Genomic DNA, 19,298 nt, shown 5'->3' with positions numbered 1-19,298 from the left:
TTATAAGCCAGAAAGCAAAGGAAAATAAGAAAGAGAATAGGCTAGAGTCCCATGATCCCCTTTGGGAATACATCCCTAATGATCTAAGCCCTCACCAAGTAAAGTTCCCACCAAATCCTCAAAGCACCACTACATTAATGGACTACATTAATGCTGTAAATGTCTCTCTATGCACAGATCTCATCATATCTCACAATTTTAATGTCATATTTTCTTTGATTCAGTCCAAAATATTTTAAATTTTTCTTAAGTTTTTTTTTGATCCATGCATTTTTTAGAAGTATATTGCTTAATCTCCAAAAATCGTGGAATTTTCAAGCTATCATTCTGTTAGCTTCATAGAATGAGTTTGAAAAGGTTCCTTCCTTTTCTACTTCATGGAACAATTTGAAGAGTATGGTGTAAGTTCTTCTTTGAAGCTTTCATAGAATTTGGCTTAGAATCCATCTGATGCTGGACTTTTCTTTGTTGTGTAGGCTTCTGATAGTATCTTTTCTTTGTTGTGTAGGCTTCTGATAGTGTAGGCTTTTGATACAGTGAGGGATCTGTATCAAACCAATCTTTGTGTATAAAGAAACAGCTGCATGAACATCCTTAATAACTTAATGTAGCAAGATTAGCTCTAATAATTATGAATTATTTGACTTTACCAATTTTAAAAATATCAGTGTAGGTAGGGCATTGTCTCATTAAAGTTAAGAAAAGGTCTATTATGTTAAATTTTTTTTTAGAGAGAGAATTTTTAATATTTCTTTTTTAGTTTTCGGCAGATACAACATCTTTGTTTTTGTATGTGGTGCTGAGGATCGAACCTGGCGAGTGCACTACTGCTTGAGCCACATCCCCAGCCCTCATGTTAAATTTTTTATTGAAATAAACTATTGGCTGTTGAGCTTATTTATTTATGGCTATCTGTCTTATTTTAGGAATACTTACCTTCAGAGTCATTTTTTGGGATTGGCTTATTTCACTTGGCATGATATTTTCTAATATCACCATCTATCCTAGCTTGTGACCTATGCTGGGTTCACAAATCTGACTATTCCAATAACTTAAGAAAATAGTGAAGAAAGCACTCAAACACACAGAAGTACTTTTCAAAATTCAGGAAGGCTCTCCAACCTTAAGGGTCTGTGGAAAAAGAGTAAGCCACTGAAATTCTTTATTCTTATATAGGGGACACACAATGGGAGGTTCTGTGGAACATTTTATCCCCCAAAGGGCAAAGGGATAAGATTACAAAGGAACAGGTGAGTGTAACTCAACCTCTCAGGTAATGCCTACTCTTGGAGCCACGCCTCATTATCTGAGTGGAGGTAAAGCCCAAGTTATTGTGGGGTGTAATAGTTGTTCAGTATCTCTTGCTCAGTACTTAAGGGTGTGTATTTCCAGAGTAGCTCCTGACAGTTTCCAGTGGTTAGAGTAGCTTTTAATTTTAAATTTATTGTTAATTTTTAATTTCATTTTGTTATGATTGGATAGAATGCAAGGTATTTTCTCTATTTTTTATTTATAAGTAATCAGTTATACATGACAGCAGAATTCTCTTCAATTCTTTTATTTATGGCTTTCCAAAATAGGAAGTACACATGCTAAATAAGACTAGAGAGGCTAAATGGAGCACTAATTTTGACTTTTCTGGTTGTACCTAAGTAGGGTTATACCATTCGTGCAATCATACGTGTACCTAGGGTAATAATGTCTGTCTCGTCCCACCATCTTTCTTACCCCCATGTCTCCCTCTGCTTTGCCCTATCCAAAGGTCCTCCACTTGTCCTGTGCCCCCCCACCATATGGATTAGCATCCACTTATTAGAGAAAACATTCAGCCTTTGGTTTGTTGGGATTGGCTTCCTTTGTTTAGTATGATATTCTCTAACTCCATTTATTTACCTGCAAATTCCTTAATTTTATTCTCTTTTAGCACTGAGTAATATTCCATTGTGTGTATATATATATATATATATATATTGTGTATATATATATACCACAGTTTCTTTATCCATTTGTCTATTGAAGGGCATCTAGTTTGATTCCACAGTTTGGCTGTTGTGAATTATGTTGCTATGAACATTGATGTGGCTGTGTCACTGTAGGATGATGTTTGTAAGTCCTTTGGGTATAGACCAAGAAGTGAGATAGTTGAGTGAAAGTGTGGTTTCATTCCAAGCTTTCTAAGGAATCTCCATACTGCTTTCCAAATTGGTTGCACCAATTTGCAGTCCCACCTGCAATGTATGAGTGTACCTTTTCCCCCATATGCTCATCAGCATTTATTATTGTCTATATTTTTGATAACTTCCATTCTGATTGGCATGAGATGAAATCTTAAGAGTAGTTTTGATTTGTATTTCTCTAATTACTAGAGATGCTGAACACTTTTTTCATATATTTGTTGATCGAATGTATATCTTCTTCTGAGAAGTGTCTGTTCTGCTCCTTAGCCCTTTTGTTGATTGAGTTGTTTGCTGTTTTGGTGTTAAGTTTTTTGAGTTCTTTATATATCCTGGAGATTAGTGCTCTATCTGATGTGTGTATGGCAAAAATTTTCTCCCAAAATGTAGGCTCTCTTTTCACCTCATTGATCGTTTCTTTTCTTCTGAAAAGAAGCTTTTTAGTTTGAGTCCATTCCATTTATTAATTCTTGATTTGATTTCTTGCACTCTAGGAGTCTTGTTAAGGAAGTTGGGGCCTAATAACATGATGAAGATTTGGACCTACTTTTTTGTCTATTAGGTGCAGGGTCTCTGAACTAATTCCTAGGTCCTTGATCTACTTTGAGTTGAGTTTTGTGCATGGTGAGAGATAGGGTTTAGTTTCATTTGGCTGCATATGGATTTCCAGTTTTCTCAGCACTGTTTGTTGAAGAGGCTATCTTTTGTCCACTGAATGGTTTTGGCACCTTTGTCTAATATGAGATAACTGAATTTATGTGGGTTTGTCTCTGTCTTCTATTCTGTACCATTGGTCTACATGTCTATTTTGGTTCCAATACCATACCATTTTTGTTAGTATAGCTTTGTAGTATAGTTTAAGGTCCAATATTGTGATACCTTCTGCTTCACTTCAGTCTTCCTGCTAAGTATTGCTTTAGCTATTCTGGGTCTCTTATTCAAATGAATTACCTGATTACCTTTTCTTTTTTTAATAAGGAATGATATTGGTATTTTAATTGGAATTGCATTGAATCTGTTTAACACTGTTGGTAGTATGGCCATGTTGACGATATTAATTCTGCCTATCCAGGAGCATGGGAGTTTTTTCCATCTTCTAAGGTCTTCTTAAGTTTCTTTTTTAGTGTTCTGTTGTTTTCATTGCAGAGTCTCTCCTCTGTTGTTAAGTTGATTCCCAAGTATTTTATTTTATTTGTTTTGAGGCTATTGTGAATGGGGTAGTTTTTCTAATTTCTCTTTCAGAGATTCATCACTGATGTACAGAAATATATTTGATTTATGGATATTGATTTTGTATCTGCTACCTTACTGAATTCATTCATTAATTCTAGAAGTTTTCTGGTAGAGTTTTTTGGATCCTCTATGTATAGAGTCATGTCATCAGCAAATAATGATAGTTTGAGTTCTTCTTTTCCTATCCATATCCCTTTAATTTCCTTCACCTCTCTGATTTTTCTGGCTAGGGTTTCAAGGACTATGTTGAATAGAAGTGGTGAAAGAGGGCATCCTGTCTTGTTCCTGTTTTTAGTGGGAATGCCTCCAATTTTTCTCCTTTTAGAATGATGTTGGCCTGGGGCTTAGCATAGATAAAATTTTTTACAATGTTGAGGTATGTTCCTACTATCCCTAGTTTTTCTAGTATTTTGAACATGAAAGGGTGCTGTATTTTGTCAAATGCTTTTTCTTCATCAATTGGTATAGTCATATGATTCTTATCATTAGGTCTAGTGATGTGATGAATTATACTTATTGGTTTCCTTATGTTGAACCAACCTTGCATCCCTGGACTGAGCCCTACTTGATCATGGTACACTATTTTTTAAAAAATGCTTTTGTATGTGACTTTCCAGAATTTTATTGATAATTTTTGCATTGATGTTCATCAGGGATATAAGTCTGAAATTTTCTTTTCTTTATGTGTCTTTGCCTGGTTTTGGTACCAGGATGATATTAGCCTCATAGAATGAGTTTGGAAGGGTTCCTTCCTATTCTATTTCATGCGGTAATTTGAGGAGTATTGGTATTAATTCTTCTTTGTGGGTTTTGTAGAACTCAGCTATGAATCTATCTGGTACTGGACTTTTCTTGGTTGGAAGGGTGTTGATGGTGTCTTTTGTTTCCTTGCTTGAAATTCATCTGTTTAAATTGTGTATGTTCTCTTGACTCAGTTTGGGTTTATCATATACCTCTAGAAATTTCTCAGTGTCTTTTAGGTTTTCTGTTTTACTAGAGTGTACATTTTCAAAATAGTTTCTAATTGTCTTCTGTATTTCAATAGTGTCTGTTATGATATTTCCTTTTTCATCACCAATTTTAGTAATTTAAGTTTTCTCCTTCCTTCTTTTTGTTAGAGTGGCTAAGGGTTTGTCAACTTTATTTTTTTTTCAAAGAACCAGTTTTTTGTTTTGTCAACTTTTTGAATTGTTTCTTTAGTTTCAATTTTATTGATTTCTGCCCTGATTTTAATTATTTCCTTTCTTCTACAACTTTTGGTTTGTTCTTCTTTTTCTAGGGCTTTGGGCTATAATGTCAGGTCATTTATTTGTTCACTTTTTCTTCTTTTAATGAATAACCTCCATGTAATGAGCTTTCCTCTTACTACTGCCTTCATAGTGTCCCAGATAGTTTGATAAGTTGTATCAGAGTTCTTATTTAACTCTAAGAATTTATATCCCCCCTGATGTCTTCTGTTATCCATGCATCTTTCATTAGCATATTGTTTAGTCTTCACGTGTTGGAGTAGCTTCTCTTTAATTTTAATCATTGAATTCTAATTTCATTTCTTTATGGTCTGATAGAATGCAGGGTAGTATCTCCTTTTTTTTGTATTTGCTAAGATTTGCTTTGTGGCATAACATATAGTGTAATTTGGAGGAGGATCCATGTGCTGCTGAGAAGAAAGTGTATTTGCTCATTGATGGATGGAATATTCTATGTATGTCTGTTAAGTCCAAATTATTGATTGTATTATTGAGTTCCATAGTTTCTTTGTTTAGTTTTTGTTTGGAATATCTATCCAGTTGTGAAAAATGTATGGTTAAAATCACCCAGTATTATTGTGTTGTGTTCTATTTGGTTCTTGTGTTTGAGAAGGGTTTGTTGGACATATACAGATGCCCCATTTGGGGTTTATCATATACCTCTAGAAATTTTTAGGTTTTTTTAGATTTTTTAAACAATTTATATGATTGTTATGTCTTGTTGATTCCCTTAAGCAGTATGAAATGTCCTTCTTTATCCCTTTTCACTAGCTTTGGTTTGAAGTCCACTTTATCTGATATGTGGATGGAAATGCATGCTTATTTACATGTTCCATGTGAGTGGTATGTTTTTGCCCACCCTTTCACCTTCTGCCTGTGGATGTCTTTTCCTGTGAGATGAGTCTCTTGAAGGCAACAAATAGTTGAATCATTTTTTAATCCAATCTATCAATCTTTTTCTTCTAATTGATGAGTTTAGGCTATTCACCTTTAGGGTTATTATTGAAATGTTATTTGTATTCCTGGACATTTTGGTTTAATTTTGTTTTTTTAACTTGACTTGGTTTCTCCTTTGATTGACCTTTCCTTTAGTAGAGTTCTTCCCTTTATTGATTTTCATTTTCTCCTCCTGAAATATTTTGCTGAGGATGCTCTGTAGTTTGGGCTTTCTCAGTGTAAATTCTTTAACTTTTGTTTGTTATGAAAGGCTTTCATCCTCAAATGTAAAGCTTAATTTTGCTGGATGTAAGATTCTTGTTATGTCATTGTTGCCTGTATTTGTTCTCTCATCTCTTTGTTAGAGTGATCAATTTCTACCTATATTTGCTCATTTAGGTCATTCTTTAATTCACAGATCATTTTAATCATGTATGTTCTGAACTCTTTCTCTGACATTTCATTAACTGCACTGTCCATGGATTCTGTTATTTTTTCATGTTGTCTATGTGTCTTCCTTTTTTGCAGTGCAGATCTGAGGTATTACAGTTCCTACCCTATAATATTATAGTATCTGTGCAGATTATCTGTACCTCATCTTGGTGTTGGGCTTCCAGACCCTGCCAGTGACTCTGGATGGATGCTACTGGAATTATAGGTGGTAGCAGCAATTGTGGAGGTAAATCAGGATAGCAGTGGGGGTGTCCCAAGATGGATGCAACCTCTTTCAGAAATGAGGCTGAAAGGGTGGGCCTTACAGTGGCTTGGGCTGCCTGTTCTGAGATGCTGCTGCTTTTAGACCCTATCTGTTGCCACAAGGTGAAGACTACTGCGTGGGGAGGGCTATGGCAGTGGCTGCAGTGTCCCAAGGTGGAGGCAGGTTAGGCCTAGGCTCCCATGTGCTCCTGTGCAGGTACGAGGGGCAGTCCTGGGCCAGGGACTGAGCTCTGGCATGGGTCTGCTGGTCAGCAGGGGTGTACTGGGCCTAGCCTGGGCCTGGGTTCCCATGCAGGTTGGTGGAGGCAGTCCTCAATATCTTTTAATTTAGAATGGCAGTTTAATATTTTTCTCAAAAAGTTTGTAGGAATTACTCCATAATTTAACAGTACTTTCCCTATTTAAGTATTGTGTGTCTAATGTTGCTTTTTCTCACTTTTATTCAATTTTCATCTTTGTTTTTATCAGTACTGTTCTAGATTTAGCAGTATTAGCAACTACTGATGTGAAATTTCACAGGAATTTAGGAAGCCACTGTTCTCCTAGTTCTTAGTGGTGTACATAATTGTAGAACTCAAGCTACATCGAGTGTTTGAATCTGTTAGTGTTTCCCATCAGTTTTCAGGGCAGAAGAGTGGTTTTATGAACCTCAGAATCCACTTAATAATGCAAAGAAGGATGTTATTCTAAGATAGTGTGACTTAATGGATATTATTTCCTAAACCCTTATATAGCTGAAAATATTTTTCTTCAAACATGGATATTTATTTTATATTTATTATATAAAATATATATTATATATTTAGTTTATTTTCTGGAGGGCCTCATATTTTTTTGAGTAGATCTATGCATTTTATTATTTAGCTTAGTGAATATCAAACTTTAGCATAAAAAATAATCACTTAAAGGAACAGATGATTGCTGGTGCTTCTTCCAGAATTTCTGATTCAGTATGTTGGGGTGGGGCCTGAGGTTTTGCTTTAATAAGTAGCATGCTTGTGTGGTGCTGCTACTATTGGTTGTGGAGCCACTATTTTTGAACCACTGATGTAGAGTCAATATTGAAGCAGAGACAGTATAGACTAGTCTATATTGATTCATTGTGAATAACATTTTTCCTCTATCCAAATGCTTGTAGAAATATTTTTCTTTTAATAGTGCAATTCAAAACTTTTACCCAGACGTGAAAGTGTGGGGATAGGGGGTAAAAGATCTAATAATTTCACATTAAATTTTTAAGGAATAAGTATATTTTAATCTGTGTAATTTTTTTCATATATTTTTAAAGCTCCCAAACCAGTTCTTTGTATTTTGCATAAAAAACAAAAGTGGCAGTAAGATATTTTCATCTTGATATTTTAGTTCCCTTAGCAAGAAAAAATTGTATTGATAGTATTGAAAGGTAATGCTTTCAATTATTTAACTTGTTGTTCTATGAAGAGAAATATATGCCCTTTGGCATATATTTTTATTCCTCACCTATATTAAGAAAATATATGAAATGACTCATATGGATTTTTTGGGGGCCTCTTAATATAGTTCTGTAAGGGTGTAGAATTACTTTTTATTCTTGAAGTAAGTTGTATATACAAAATTGACTGAAACACTGTCTCTGAATTTAAAATTATGATTTTGAAAGATAGATTTATGTCCTATTTTAGTAATTATTATACTTTTGTGATTGAAAATAATAAGATATAATTAAATATTATACATTGTGAAGGATTTTATTTTAAAATATATTCTTTAAATTTTTATTTTCCAGATTTTGGAATCTCTTTTTAAGGTATGATAAATGTATTGAAGCTTACATACTAAAACTTAATAGAGAAATATATCTAAATGAAAAAGTTTTCTAAGTCTTGTGGAAGTTAAAGGACTTTCAAACTTGCTGCTATATTTAAAACTTTATTTTCAGTTGTATGTTGCACTGGGCCCTTTTATGAACCCTAAGAACTGATGCTTGCCAGATGAAAGTTCACAGGCATACATGTATATGTACATTAATTTTACTGAAGAAATTCAACTTGTCATTAATTCTTTGTTCTTTGTTTCTTTATGTTTTGCTTGTAAAGTGGTTTCAGCTACAGGTCAATCAAATGGAGGAGGCAAGTATGACATTTTTTTTCCTTTTTTTTAGTTGTAGATGGACACAGTGCTTTTATTTGTTTACTTATTTTTTTATGTGGTGCTGAGAACTAAAAACAGTGCCTCACACGTGCTAGGCAAGCACTGTACCACCAAGCCACAACCCCAGCTCCATAACATTTCTTAATTGTTAATTAAATCAATATTTTGACTCATTTGAAAAATCAATTAGAGGTATGTTTAAAGTTTGGGTCATAAAGTTATCATTTGATTTTGATATAAGAGGAATTAGTGGGTAGAAAAATATTTTTTAGTGATTTATACCCTATATTCCTGCATTTATCTACTATATTCAAAATTTAATACATTTTGTTTCCTAAAATTGAATAAGGGAAATTGAACTATTTTTCTTTTCCTAATTTACAGAAAGTAGTAAAATGATAAGGTAGAATTTATCAATTTTTATTATCAATTAATTATTTTATCAATTTAAAAATTCTATATTTAAAAATCATGCATAATATATTCACAGACATACAATTATCTATTATTTTTCTCTTAAGTTTAATATATTCTTTTAATGGTATTAAATAATTTAAATAATGCTAGAGTAATTTATACTTCTGATTTTCAAGTACTTTATCAGTTTGAGAACTACTGGCCTCTGAGTTAAGGGCTTTTAATCTATTTTGGAAAAAACTTCATATATACCATTAATAACAATGATTTCCAAAGTAGCTTTTAGTGGTTTATAGAATTATTTCAGTTTTACCTTTGTCATGCTTATGGTCCACTCAAATTACTTTTGAAGCCTAAGCTCTATAAAGAAGCTGACTTATTTGGAATACAAAATTAAAGGGAAAATGAACTATAACTATTTTTTTTAGCAGAGTAGAAGACTTTCATTTTCTATACATGCTTTCTTTTAGATAGATGTGGCTGACATTGGAGAAATGTTAGAAGTTCTTTGACTATAGCATAATGATTATTATCTTTCTAGAGAAGTAAGGTTGGGTGAAGTCAACTATTCCTTTACTTGCTTGTAAAATTTCTTCTTCATAATTTAGGAACTTCAGTCTGTCTTCTGCCTTCTTATTTTTGAAACTAGAAATATTTTTTTTCTGATTTATTTATAGATTTGTATTTCTTTTTTTTTTTTGCACTCATTCCTGTCAATGTACATGATCTATCTAAAAATCCAGTTTCTCAGTTCCTTGACTTCTGCATTTATAAAGATCAGTGTTCTTTTTTACCCTTGGACTGTATATCAAGTAACACTCTGAACTTTATCATTAATGAAATTTCGAATGCAGGTAACTTATTGTTGAACTATAGATTTCTATCTTTCTATTTACAGTTAGGCATTGCTTAATGACAAGGATATATTCTGAACAATGTGTTATCAGGAAATTGTGTCATCACAGGGTACACTTACAGAAACTAAAATAGCTATAATATCAATTCCTGTTGCCAAACAAAATATTTACATACATATACATTTTATCTTTCTGCCTATACATAGGAATAATTCTTTCACTTTTGTTTTGGATTCCATCTCCTCTTGGCCTCTTAAGGACTTTATCTCTCATATATTCAACTTTTCTCATTTATTTTTTGGTTTTTAAAACTGTTTATCTTTCTTATTTAATGTCACTTTCCCCTTGTAATTGGGGTTATATGTCTGTCTGTGGAACATATGTTACCTGTTCAGAGCCAGATTGTATATTAATTTACTATAACTATGTCCTTAATTCCCATATATTTTTCAAATTATTCAGACTGTCCCGCATATGGTTCCCAGTAATTTGTATGTTGTTAAACTTAATAGACATGTTTCTTTATCTCAACCATAATTAGTATTATTGATCACTTTCTCATTTTTTGAAACAATATTCTTTTGGTTTCTGTGAATTATACTGTACTGGCTATTGTTTTACCTCTTCGACTATTTCTTTTTCAGTCAACTACTTAAGCAATAAATTTTGGCATGCCTTTTTTTTTTTCTCTGAACTTTCCTTAGGTAATCTCATTCAGTTTTACTTTGATGTTGGTAATTTAGAAACAACTCCAGACTTGTTTCACTTCAAATTCAGTGGATCAAAAACAAGAATTTTGTACTCATTTTCTAGTGTTTCTATCTTAGTTAATGGTAATTCATCCAGTTGAGTAAATCAGAAATGGGGTAACCATCCTTGAAACTCACTTCCTAAATATCCTAAATATTCAATCCATTCATGAGTCCTTTTGATTTTCCTTCCGAAATATGTCTGCTTGTCTTTTTATATATTGTTTGTGCCTTAGTGCCAGTTAGCAACTGTTCAGTATTCTTGAAATTCAACGTAAGCATTCATAATCTCTAGGAGGAATCCTCACTATAAAAAGTATATTTCTGAACTGGAATTCAAAGTTTTTCAATGTTTAAATCTGTAGTTACTTCTCTTGAGTATTTTCTTAATTTGGTGTATCAGTTAATTGTCTAAGTTACTCTCTTCTGCCTTTCAAGGATTGTTTCTTAGTTGATGGATCATGTTTAACACAAGATACCTGTCATAAGTATATACTACTGGATTAGAATTTGTATGTGAGGAAGCTAGGCTCTCTTAAGAGATTCTCATGCTTACTAAGATTTGAAAATGTTTGAATAATATTTTTACTAATAGATTTTATTGCCCATTCATGCTGATGAGGTTAATGCCTATGACTATGATGCTTTAACAGAGGTGTTAAAGCCTTCAGAGTGTATGGTGAATTGCTATTGAAATATTGAATGAGCCCTTTCAAAGTTGTCTTACTGGAACCTATACCCATAGTTATTTTTGGTGAAGTCTTATAGTTGATAATCTCACTATTTCTTACTTTAGTTCTGGGCCATCATTCCTTCTCCAAGGAATGACTTCTATTCACATTAAGTTCATACTAGGAAATGTAATGTATCAGTTATGGCTTAATCAAGAGACAAAAACCACATACTAATTTGATTAGGCAATGCTTAATATAGAGAATTGTTATAATAGAGAAAATACCTATTAAATAGGTAAAGACAATCTAAAAGAATATAGCAATAGATATAGAGAGTATCCTCAACACCCAGGATGGAAAAAGAACACTCAAGGAAGGAACAAATCTAAATACCCCAGATCTTCTTCTCCCAACTCAGGACTAAGATTCAGACCTTTTGAAGAGGGAGTAGTTGTCATCACTGAGTGGTAGAAACTTGCTTGGGTGCCATGCTGGTAGAACTTAAACTCACTTGGAAGGTACTCATGAGGGTGGTACCCTGAAAGTTACTCTGTGGTCCTAGGAAAAGACCAGGGAGATGTTGTACCTCTTGCTGGGACATTGAGCTTAAGGGTACTGCTTTGGGGAATTTTGCTAAGGAGGTCTGGGAGAAACTGCCCAAAAGAATGTGCCATGTCATGGCTCTTCTCTGGGATCTTGCCTTTATCAGTAGGGTTTTGTAAGTTTCTGACTTCTCTTCCTCAGTTCCATAGCCTTATCAATATCTCAGACTTGCAGTATACTGCTCAGCATTTCCTGTTGCTGTATTCTAATCCCATTCTAGGTAGTCATTACCATAATGAAGAACTTGTTCTAAATACTTAATGCTAGAATTTCTCTTTGCTAGTCCTTGACTTCTTCCCTGACCAATCTCCCTCCCATCATTAGAGGTATTTACATGGATGGATCTCTGGTATTATCCTGTCAAAACTTCTTACTCTTCCCCACCCAGACCAATTGCTTTTATGCTTATGTATTGCTGTTTCTTTCACTGTTATGGTTTCAATATGAGATGTGCTTCCAAAGCTCAAATGTGAGACAATGTAAGATGTCTAAGAGGTAAATTGATTGGTTTATGAGATCTTTAACCTAATTAGTGTGTTAATCCCCTGGTAGAGATTAACTGAGTGGTAACTGAAAGCAGCTAGGGTAAGGTATTGGGGGTGTGCCTTAAGGGTATGTATCTTGTCTCTGGAGAGTGGAGTCTGTCTGTCTCCCTTTTTTTCCTCTCTCTTTTTTCTGGAACTATGTTCTGAGCTGCTTTCCTCTGCCATACTCTTCTACCATGTTCTGCCTCATGTTGGACCCCAAATAATGGAGTTGGCTATCTATGTACTAAGACCTCTGAAACCATGAGCCCCAAAATAAACTTTTCCTTTTCTAATTGTTCTTCTCAGGTCTTTTGGTCAAGCAGCAAAAAAGCATATTAAAACATTTACTGTGGCTTTTGTATGCTCCTTTTTGCTGGACTTCCTTTGAGTAGGCCTATTGCTTAGAATACTAATAATGATGTGTCATCTTATTCTATAAATCTTATTGATTCTTTCTATTGCCTGTTGCTTTTTAGCTTGGTCTATTCCAAAAAACTTGAGACTCCCAAGGTGATCTAAGATTTTATTCGTACAGATTGATAAATGACAGTTCCATGGACACTTATATGTGAACTTCTGGGATTTGATATACAAGTCTTTGAGAGCAAATTATTGCGTTATCACAGTAGGGATACTTTTTGAAAGAATTTAGGTGAAGCAACTATTTTAGAATTACTCTTGTAAATATTTTAAGTTGTACTTACTATTATTGTGCTTGCTTCAAATTTCTGGATATAAAAAGTGTAAACAGAAGATTTGATATCAGCTTCAGTATGTAAACATCCTTATTGGGCTCTGATTCTATTGATAGATAATTGCTCATATTTTTGTTAACTATTGTATCATCATTTGACATAATAGATGTAGATAAAATCAGATTTTATAAAGCAAACTGAAATTTCTTTGAGATGTGGGAGGAAAATGGGTATTTCTTAAATAATTTGTTTATTTTTATTATTTTAGCTAAGTAGAGGTTATAGTCTTTCAGAAACAGATATTCTAGCACCTGAGAAAACAGTCTCTTTAAACATTTCAAAAGTAGTAACGCAAATGCAAAAGCTTGAAGAACTGAAAAATCAGCTTACACAGATGCCTAAATACTCCTTGAAAAACATGCCATGTAAACCCAAGTAAGTGAAATATAATAATTAATTGAATTAAAAGCAATAAGAGGGTGATATGATTAGCATTTGATATCACTTTTGACATGTAAACATCCTTATTGAGATGTGGGAGGAAAATGGGTATAATCAGTCTCATAGTATTGCTATACACACAACTTCTAAATCAAATCAGAAGGCCTACTTAGTTTTTGTTTTTTAGTTGTTGATGGACCTTTATTTTATTTACTGTTATGTGGTGCTGAGGATTGAACCCAGTGCCTCACACATGCCAGGCAAGTGCTCTACCACTGTGATGCAACCCCAGCCCCCACTTAGTTTTTCTATTTAAAATTTTTATTAGTCTGAGTGGCAGTATATACTACAGTAGTTACTAACCACACATGGTTATTCAAATTCAAATTTAAATTTAATTTTTAAAAATCATTTTTTTGGTTATACTAGCCACATTTCATATGTTTATTAACCATATATGGCTATTAGAAAGTCTATTGGGAAATGTTGGATCAGAGGAACCCACAATATTGTAGCAGCTCCAAGAGACTGAGTTAAAATAACATTTTTGCAGCAGCAGGATACGAGGTAGGAAGACTGGGAAAATTCTAATAGGCAACCCAGATATCTATCAACTAGGTAAAACCCAAAAATATCAAGTTTCTAAATTAGAAAGAGAATTAATAAAAGGAATGGACTGTGGCAGCACTGGGCACATGGTGTCTCAGTCAGAGAGGGAAGCTCCCCTCCAACAAGCCAAAGAAATTCTCCAGCCCAGTTTGATAAACAGGTGCTACTGTCCCAATAAATTTGTAATCTTAGCAGAAAATAAGATCAGATAGCATGAGCTGAGGGTGTTCAGGAGAAAGTCCCAGCACTCTTTAGGGAGATAATGAAAGTGGGGAAGTGACAACTTAAAAAGATTCTTCATTTGGACTTACTGAGAAGAAACTAGAAATCCCTTCAGTGCCTTCAGTACCTTTGCTTTTCCTATTTCTCTCTTTTTAAAATTCTTTATTTTCTTCTTATTGGTATACTTGCCTTTTTATGTTTTCCTCCCACAATTTTATTTGGTGCATTGTAGTTGTATGTAATGGTGGAATTTGTTGTTACATATTCATATATGCACACAATATAACAATATAATTTGGCAATATCATTCTCAAGCACTTCCTCTTCTGTCTCCCCACATCACATTTCTTGGTCAATTTCCTCTACTACATAATTTTTCCCTTTCATTTTCATTAGTTCCAACCCACCTTTCTTTTCCTTTTACCTCTCTAGCACCCACATATAAGAGAAAATATACAATGCTTGACCTTCTGAGTTGAACTTCTTTTACTTAACAATGTATATAGCTTCATCCATTTTTATGCAAATGACATAATTTTTCTATATGGCTGAATAAAATTCCATTATATGGATACACACTACATTTTCTTTATCCATTCATCTGTTGATGGATACCTTGGATGGTTTAATAGTTTGCCTATTGTGAATTGTGCTGCTATAAACATGGATATGCACTGTAGTATGATGACCTTAATTCTTTAAGATAAATAACAAGGAGTGGGGCTGGAGTTGTAGCTCAGTGGTAGAATACTTGCCTAGCATGTGTGAGACACTGGGTTCCATTCTAAGCACTACATATAAATAAACAAACAAACAAACAAATAAATAAATAAATAAATAAAAGTTTATTGACAACTAAAAAACATATCAAAAAAATACCAAGGTATAATACAGCTGGGTCATGAGATGATTCCATGCCTAATCTTTTGAGGAAACTCCATACTGATTTTTATAATCGTTGTACTAATTCATAGTCCCACCAAGAGTGTTAAAGAACTACAGGAGGTTCCTTTACATCCTTTCTAGCATTTATTATTATTTATATTATTTTTTTCATACTTTTAATGGATGTATTATAGTTATACATATTGGTTGGACTTTTTTCTTACATATTTATACATACACACAATAATTTGGCTACTATTACTCCCTGACATTTTCCTACTTCCATGCTGACCTCTCATCTTTTGATCCTTTCCTCTACTGGTCTCTCTTTGATTTCTAGGAGATCAACTCCCACCTTTGTTTTTGTTTTTCCTCTCTAATTTCTGCTTATGAGAGAAAACATATGATCTTTAACCTTCTAAGTTTCACTTATTTTACTTAACATGATGGTCTCTAGTTCTGTACATTTTCCTGCAAATGATATAATTTTAATTTTATTTATGGCTGAATAAAAGTTCGTTTTGAACATATACCACATTTTCTATATCTATTTATCTGTTGATGGAACCCTGGACTGGTTCCATAGTTTGGCTATTGTGAATTGAGCTGCTGTAAACATGAGTGTGTGAATGTATTACTATAGTAAGATGACATTAATTCTTCAGGATAAATACTGAGTAGTGGTGTAGCTAGGTAATATTGTGGTTTCATGCCTGCTATTTTGAGGAGCCTGTGTACTGATTTTCATAGCAGTTGTATCAACTTACAGTCCTACCAACAGTGTAAAAGTGTTTCCTTTTCTTCATGTCCTCTTCAGTCTTTATTATTTGTATTCTTTTGAAGGCCTTTTCTTCATATATTGAGATGATAAATGATTTTTATCCTTAATTCTGTTTATGTGATGAATTACATTGATGTATATCAAACCATACTTGCATCTTTGGTATACATGCTTTTTGAATTCCCAAAACAAAACAGCCACTTAGGCTTTACTTTCCTCTGGATCCGTGGATGTTCAGGCCATGAGTCAGTCTGAGTACAGAAATGTGAGATTCTAACACAGAGTTGGGAGAAGGTATGGGGAGTGGGAGCCACAGCTCTGGTCTACAAAAGTCTGTAGAGCAGAGAAGAACAAAGGATGCTTTCATTTGAAATTAGCTGTCCAAACTCTGGGATCAGGAAAGTAGCTGAAAGAATGTAAAATTGGGTTGGATCAGGGCTGAGTGGGAGTCCTTGTCACACTTACACTCCCACCCTTGTCATAATAACAAAGTTATTTTGAGGCTGTAATCACCTCTGAAACAGACAGTGTTATTTCAATAGATGCTGCCAAGTAAAGAGGAGGTGTAGCTCAGCATGCATATCACCCTAACAAGATTAGACAGACAAACAAACAATGTGATATTTGTGTCACACAAACTTCCTCATGGTTGGGAGATTCTGAAATTGAAATCTCAGAAGGAAATGTCTCTATTCTAAAAAACTCAGCAAGAAGAAACTGAATCTCTTTATTACTATTGTTGCATTAACTGCTCAATGTAAACTGATTTCTAGTAACTTTCACATATTATTTTTCCCCCAGTGTGCAAATTTTATATACTCTGTCAATTTGGTCCTCTTTTATACTTCTTTTCTTCTGTCTCATCTCCATTCTCAATCCCTTTCTTTCCATTTTTCCTCTCATTTTGTCTGTTTTCCTTTCCATGTCCCTTTTATTTCTTGTGTTTTTCTTTTTTCCCTATTCTCTTTAAAAATATTTCTTATACTAGTTCAATTTACTGTACTATCATTAATGCTTAATCTTTATAGTCTATTCTACTTATTTTTCATCCACTTTTCTCTTTGATTAATAGAGCTGCAGAGATCAATTAGTAATAACTTTTATACCCTATGTTGATATGGTTTACTCTTAAATTACCTCTATTACTGAGGATTACTCTACCTTTTAAAGTCATACTAGAGATTGAATTTAACACTTTTATTTTGGTGATCATATATGTTGAAGCTAAGTTATACCCACAGCCCAGGGATTATTTTAAATAGATAACTACCCACTAAGGGACCTCCCACATAAAAAAGAGGAATGTATATCAACAGATGTACTAATAAAGGAGGACCTTAGAACCTATAAGGAAACAGTAAGTAGAATACCTCCAAAAGTCAGTAAGCTCCTAGTAATTGAATCCACAGACACTGAAGTGGTAAAATTCCAAAGAATTTTTAAAAGTTGATTGTTAAAATGATTAATGAAATTAAAAGAAGATCTAAGGAATGAATTAAGGGAGAAAAATACCGAATGTGAAAGAGCATTTCAGTAGAGAGACTCTAAAAAGAAGTGGAGTAAAAATCTTGGAATTGAAAAAGACTCAATAAAAAGTTTAGTTGAGAGTCTCACAAATGTATTAGAACAAGTAGAACACAGATCCTGAGAACTCTGACAAGGAAGCTCACCTAAAATATTTAAAAGGTATTAAAGAAAAAAACCTATGATCTGAATTTATAAGAACTATGGGATAATTTAGAAAATAAACTTAAAAATCACAAGCATTGTGGAAGGAATAGGAATACAGGCTAATTGCATTGATAATGTTACAGTGAAATATTAGCAGAAAAATTTCCAAACCTAGGGAATGAAAGGGACATCAAGATACAGGATGAATTCAGAACATCAAATATACAACATCAAAAAGAGCCTCTCTATAACACATTATGATTAAAATGCCAAATTATAGAATAAAGACAGAATTTGAAAATCCTCAAAAAATGTCAGGACACATTTAAAGGTGAACCAATCAAGCCAACCTATGAATTTTTAAGAGAAACCCTAAGATTCACGAGGGTTTAGAACAATATATTTCAAAACTTGAAAGAACATAACTGCCAGCCTAGTTTGTTCTATCCAGCAAAGCTATCCTTAGAATCAAAGAATAAAAACCTTCCAAGAGGAATTCATGACTACCAAGCCATAATTGCAGAAGTTCCTAAAAGAAATCTTACAAACAGAAGGCGGAAAAGATAAAAATGGCCAAGAGAACATAGGAAAGAATTTTTTTCATTAAAAGAGTAGATAAGCAAATGAGAATTAGTATTGAAACAAAATGAGAAGTAAATAAAATTCAAATATAATATCTCTAAGAACATTGAATGTATATAGCCTGAACTTTCTAATTAAAAGACTAGCAAATTAGATTAAAAACCATGACCCAACCATTTGTAGTCTGAAGAGACACAACTCTTGGTCAAAGATATCAATGACTAAAAATGAAAGGATAGAAAGTGATATTCTGTGTAGGTGGAATCCCCCTAAAAAGCAAGAGTAGCTACTTTCATATCTGATAAACCAGACTTCAAGCCAAAACTAATCAGAAGAGATAAAGAAGGTCACTTCAAACTGATAAAGGGAACAATCCAGTGAGATGATAAAATTGTATTTATGCCCTCCAGTTACATAAAAATGAGCACATCCTGGACCTAAAGGCTCAGGTAGATACCAGTACAATAATACTGGATTATTTCATACACATCTCTCACTAATAGATGAGTCATCCAGACATTAAATCAACAAAGGTGCTACATAGTTAAAAACATACAGATCAAAAGACTTGACAGTCATCCGAAGAATATTTCAACCCAATAACACCTTTCATTTCAGCTGCTCATGGAAATTTTCAAAAGTGGTTTGTATTTTAGGCCACAAAGTAGGTCTTGGCAAATACAAAAATAATGGTCTAATTCATTGCATCTTATCAGATTATAGTGGGGTAAAATTAGAAATCAAAAGCAAGAAAAACTAAAGATAGTACATGAATACATAACAAATGAAAACCACAGTTTTGAATGATAAATGAATCCTAGAAGAAATTTTTAAAATTCTTAGAATAAAATGAGAAAAGGTGGGTGCAGTGGCTATGCCTGTAATCCTAGTGGCTTGTTAGGCCGAGGCAGGAGGATCACAGGTTCAAAGCCATCTCAGCATCTTAGAAAGACCCTTAGGTAACTTAGTAAGATCCTGACTGAAAATGAAAAATATCCAGGTGCAATGGTGCATGCCTGTAATCCCAGTGGCCTCAGGAGGTTGAGGCAGGAGGATTGTGAGTTCAAAGCCAGCCTCAGCAAAGTGAGGTGCTAAGTAACTCAGTGAGACCCTGTCTCTAAATAAAATACAAAATAGGGCTGGAGAGG

At 33.6% G+C, this 19,298-nt stretch overlaps 1 protein-coding gene across 1 annotated transcript in view; it reads left to right on the top strand.

Annotated features, from left to right (window-relative positions):
* Positions 1-19,298, top strand: part of Ccdc7 (coiled-coil domain containing 7) — a 233,702-nt gene that overhangs the window by 16,979 nt on the left and 197,425 nt on the right. Inside the window, exon 5 of the mRNA XM_078023431.1 lies at positions 8,073-8,093. Within this exon, the coding sequence (XP_077879557.1) occupies positions 8,073-8,093 (21 nt within the window). The remainder of the gene's footprint in view (positions 1-8,072; positions 8,094-19,298) is intronic.

Source organism: Ictidomys tridecemlineatus, chromosome 10, assembly GCF_052094955.1.
Source record: "Ictidomys tridecemlineatus isolate mIctTri1 chromosome 10, mIctTri1.hap1, whole genome shotgun sequence".
NCBI lineage: Eukaryota > Metazoa > Chordata > Mammalia > Rodentia > Sciuridae > Ictidomys > Ictidomys tridecemlineatus.
The sequence above is the reverse complement of the archived record's forward strand: the minus strand, read 5'-3'. Positions and strand labels throughout refer to the sequence as shown.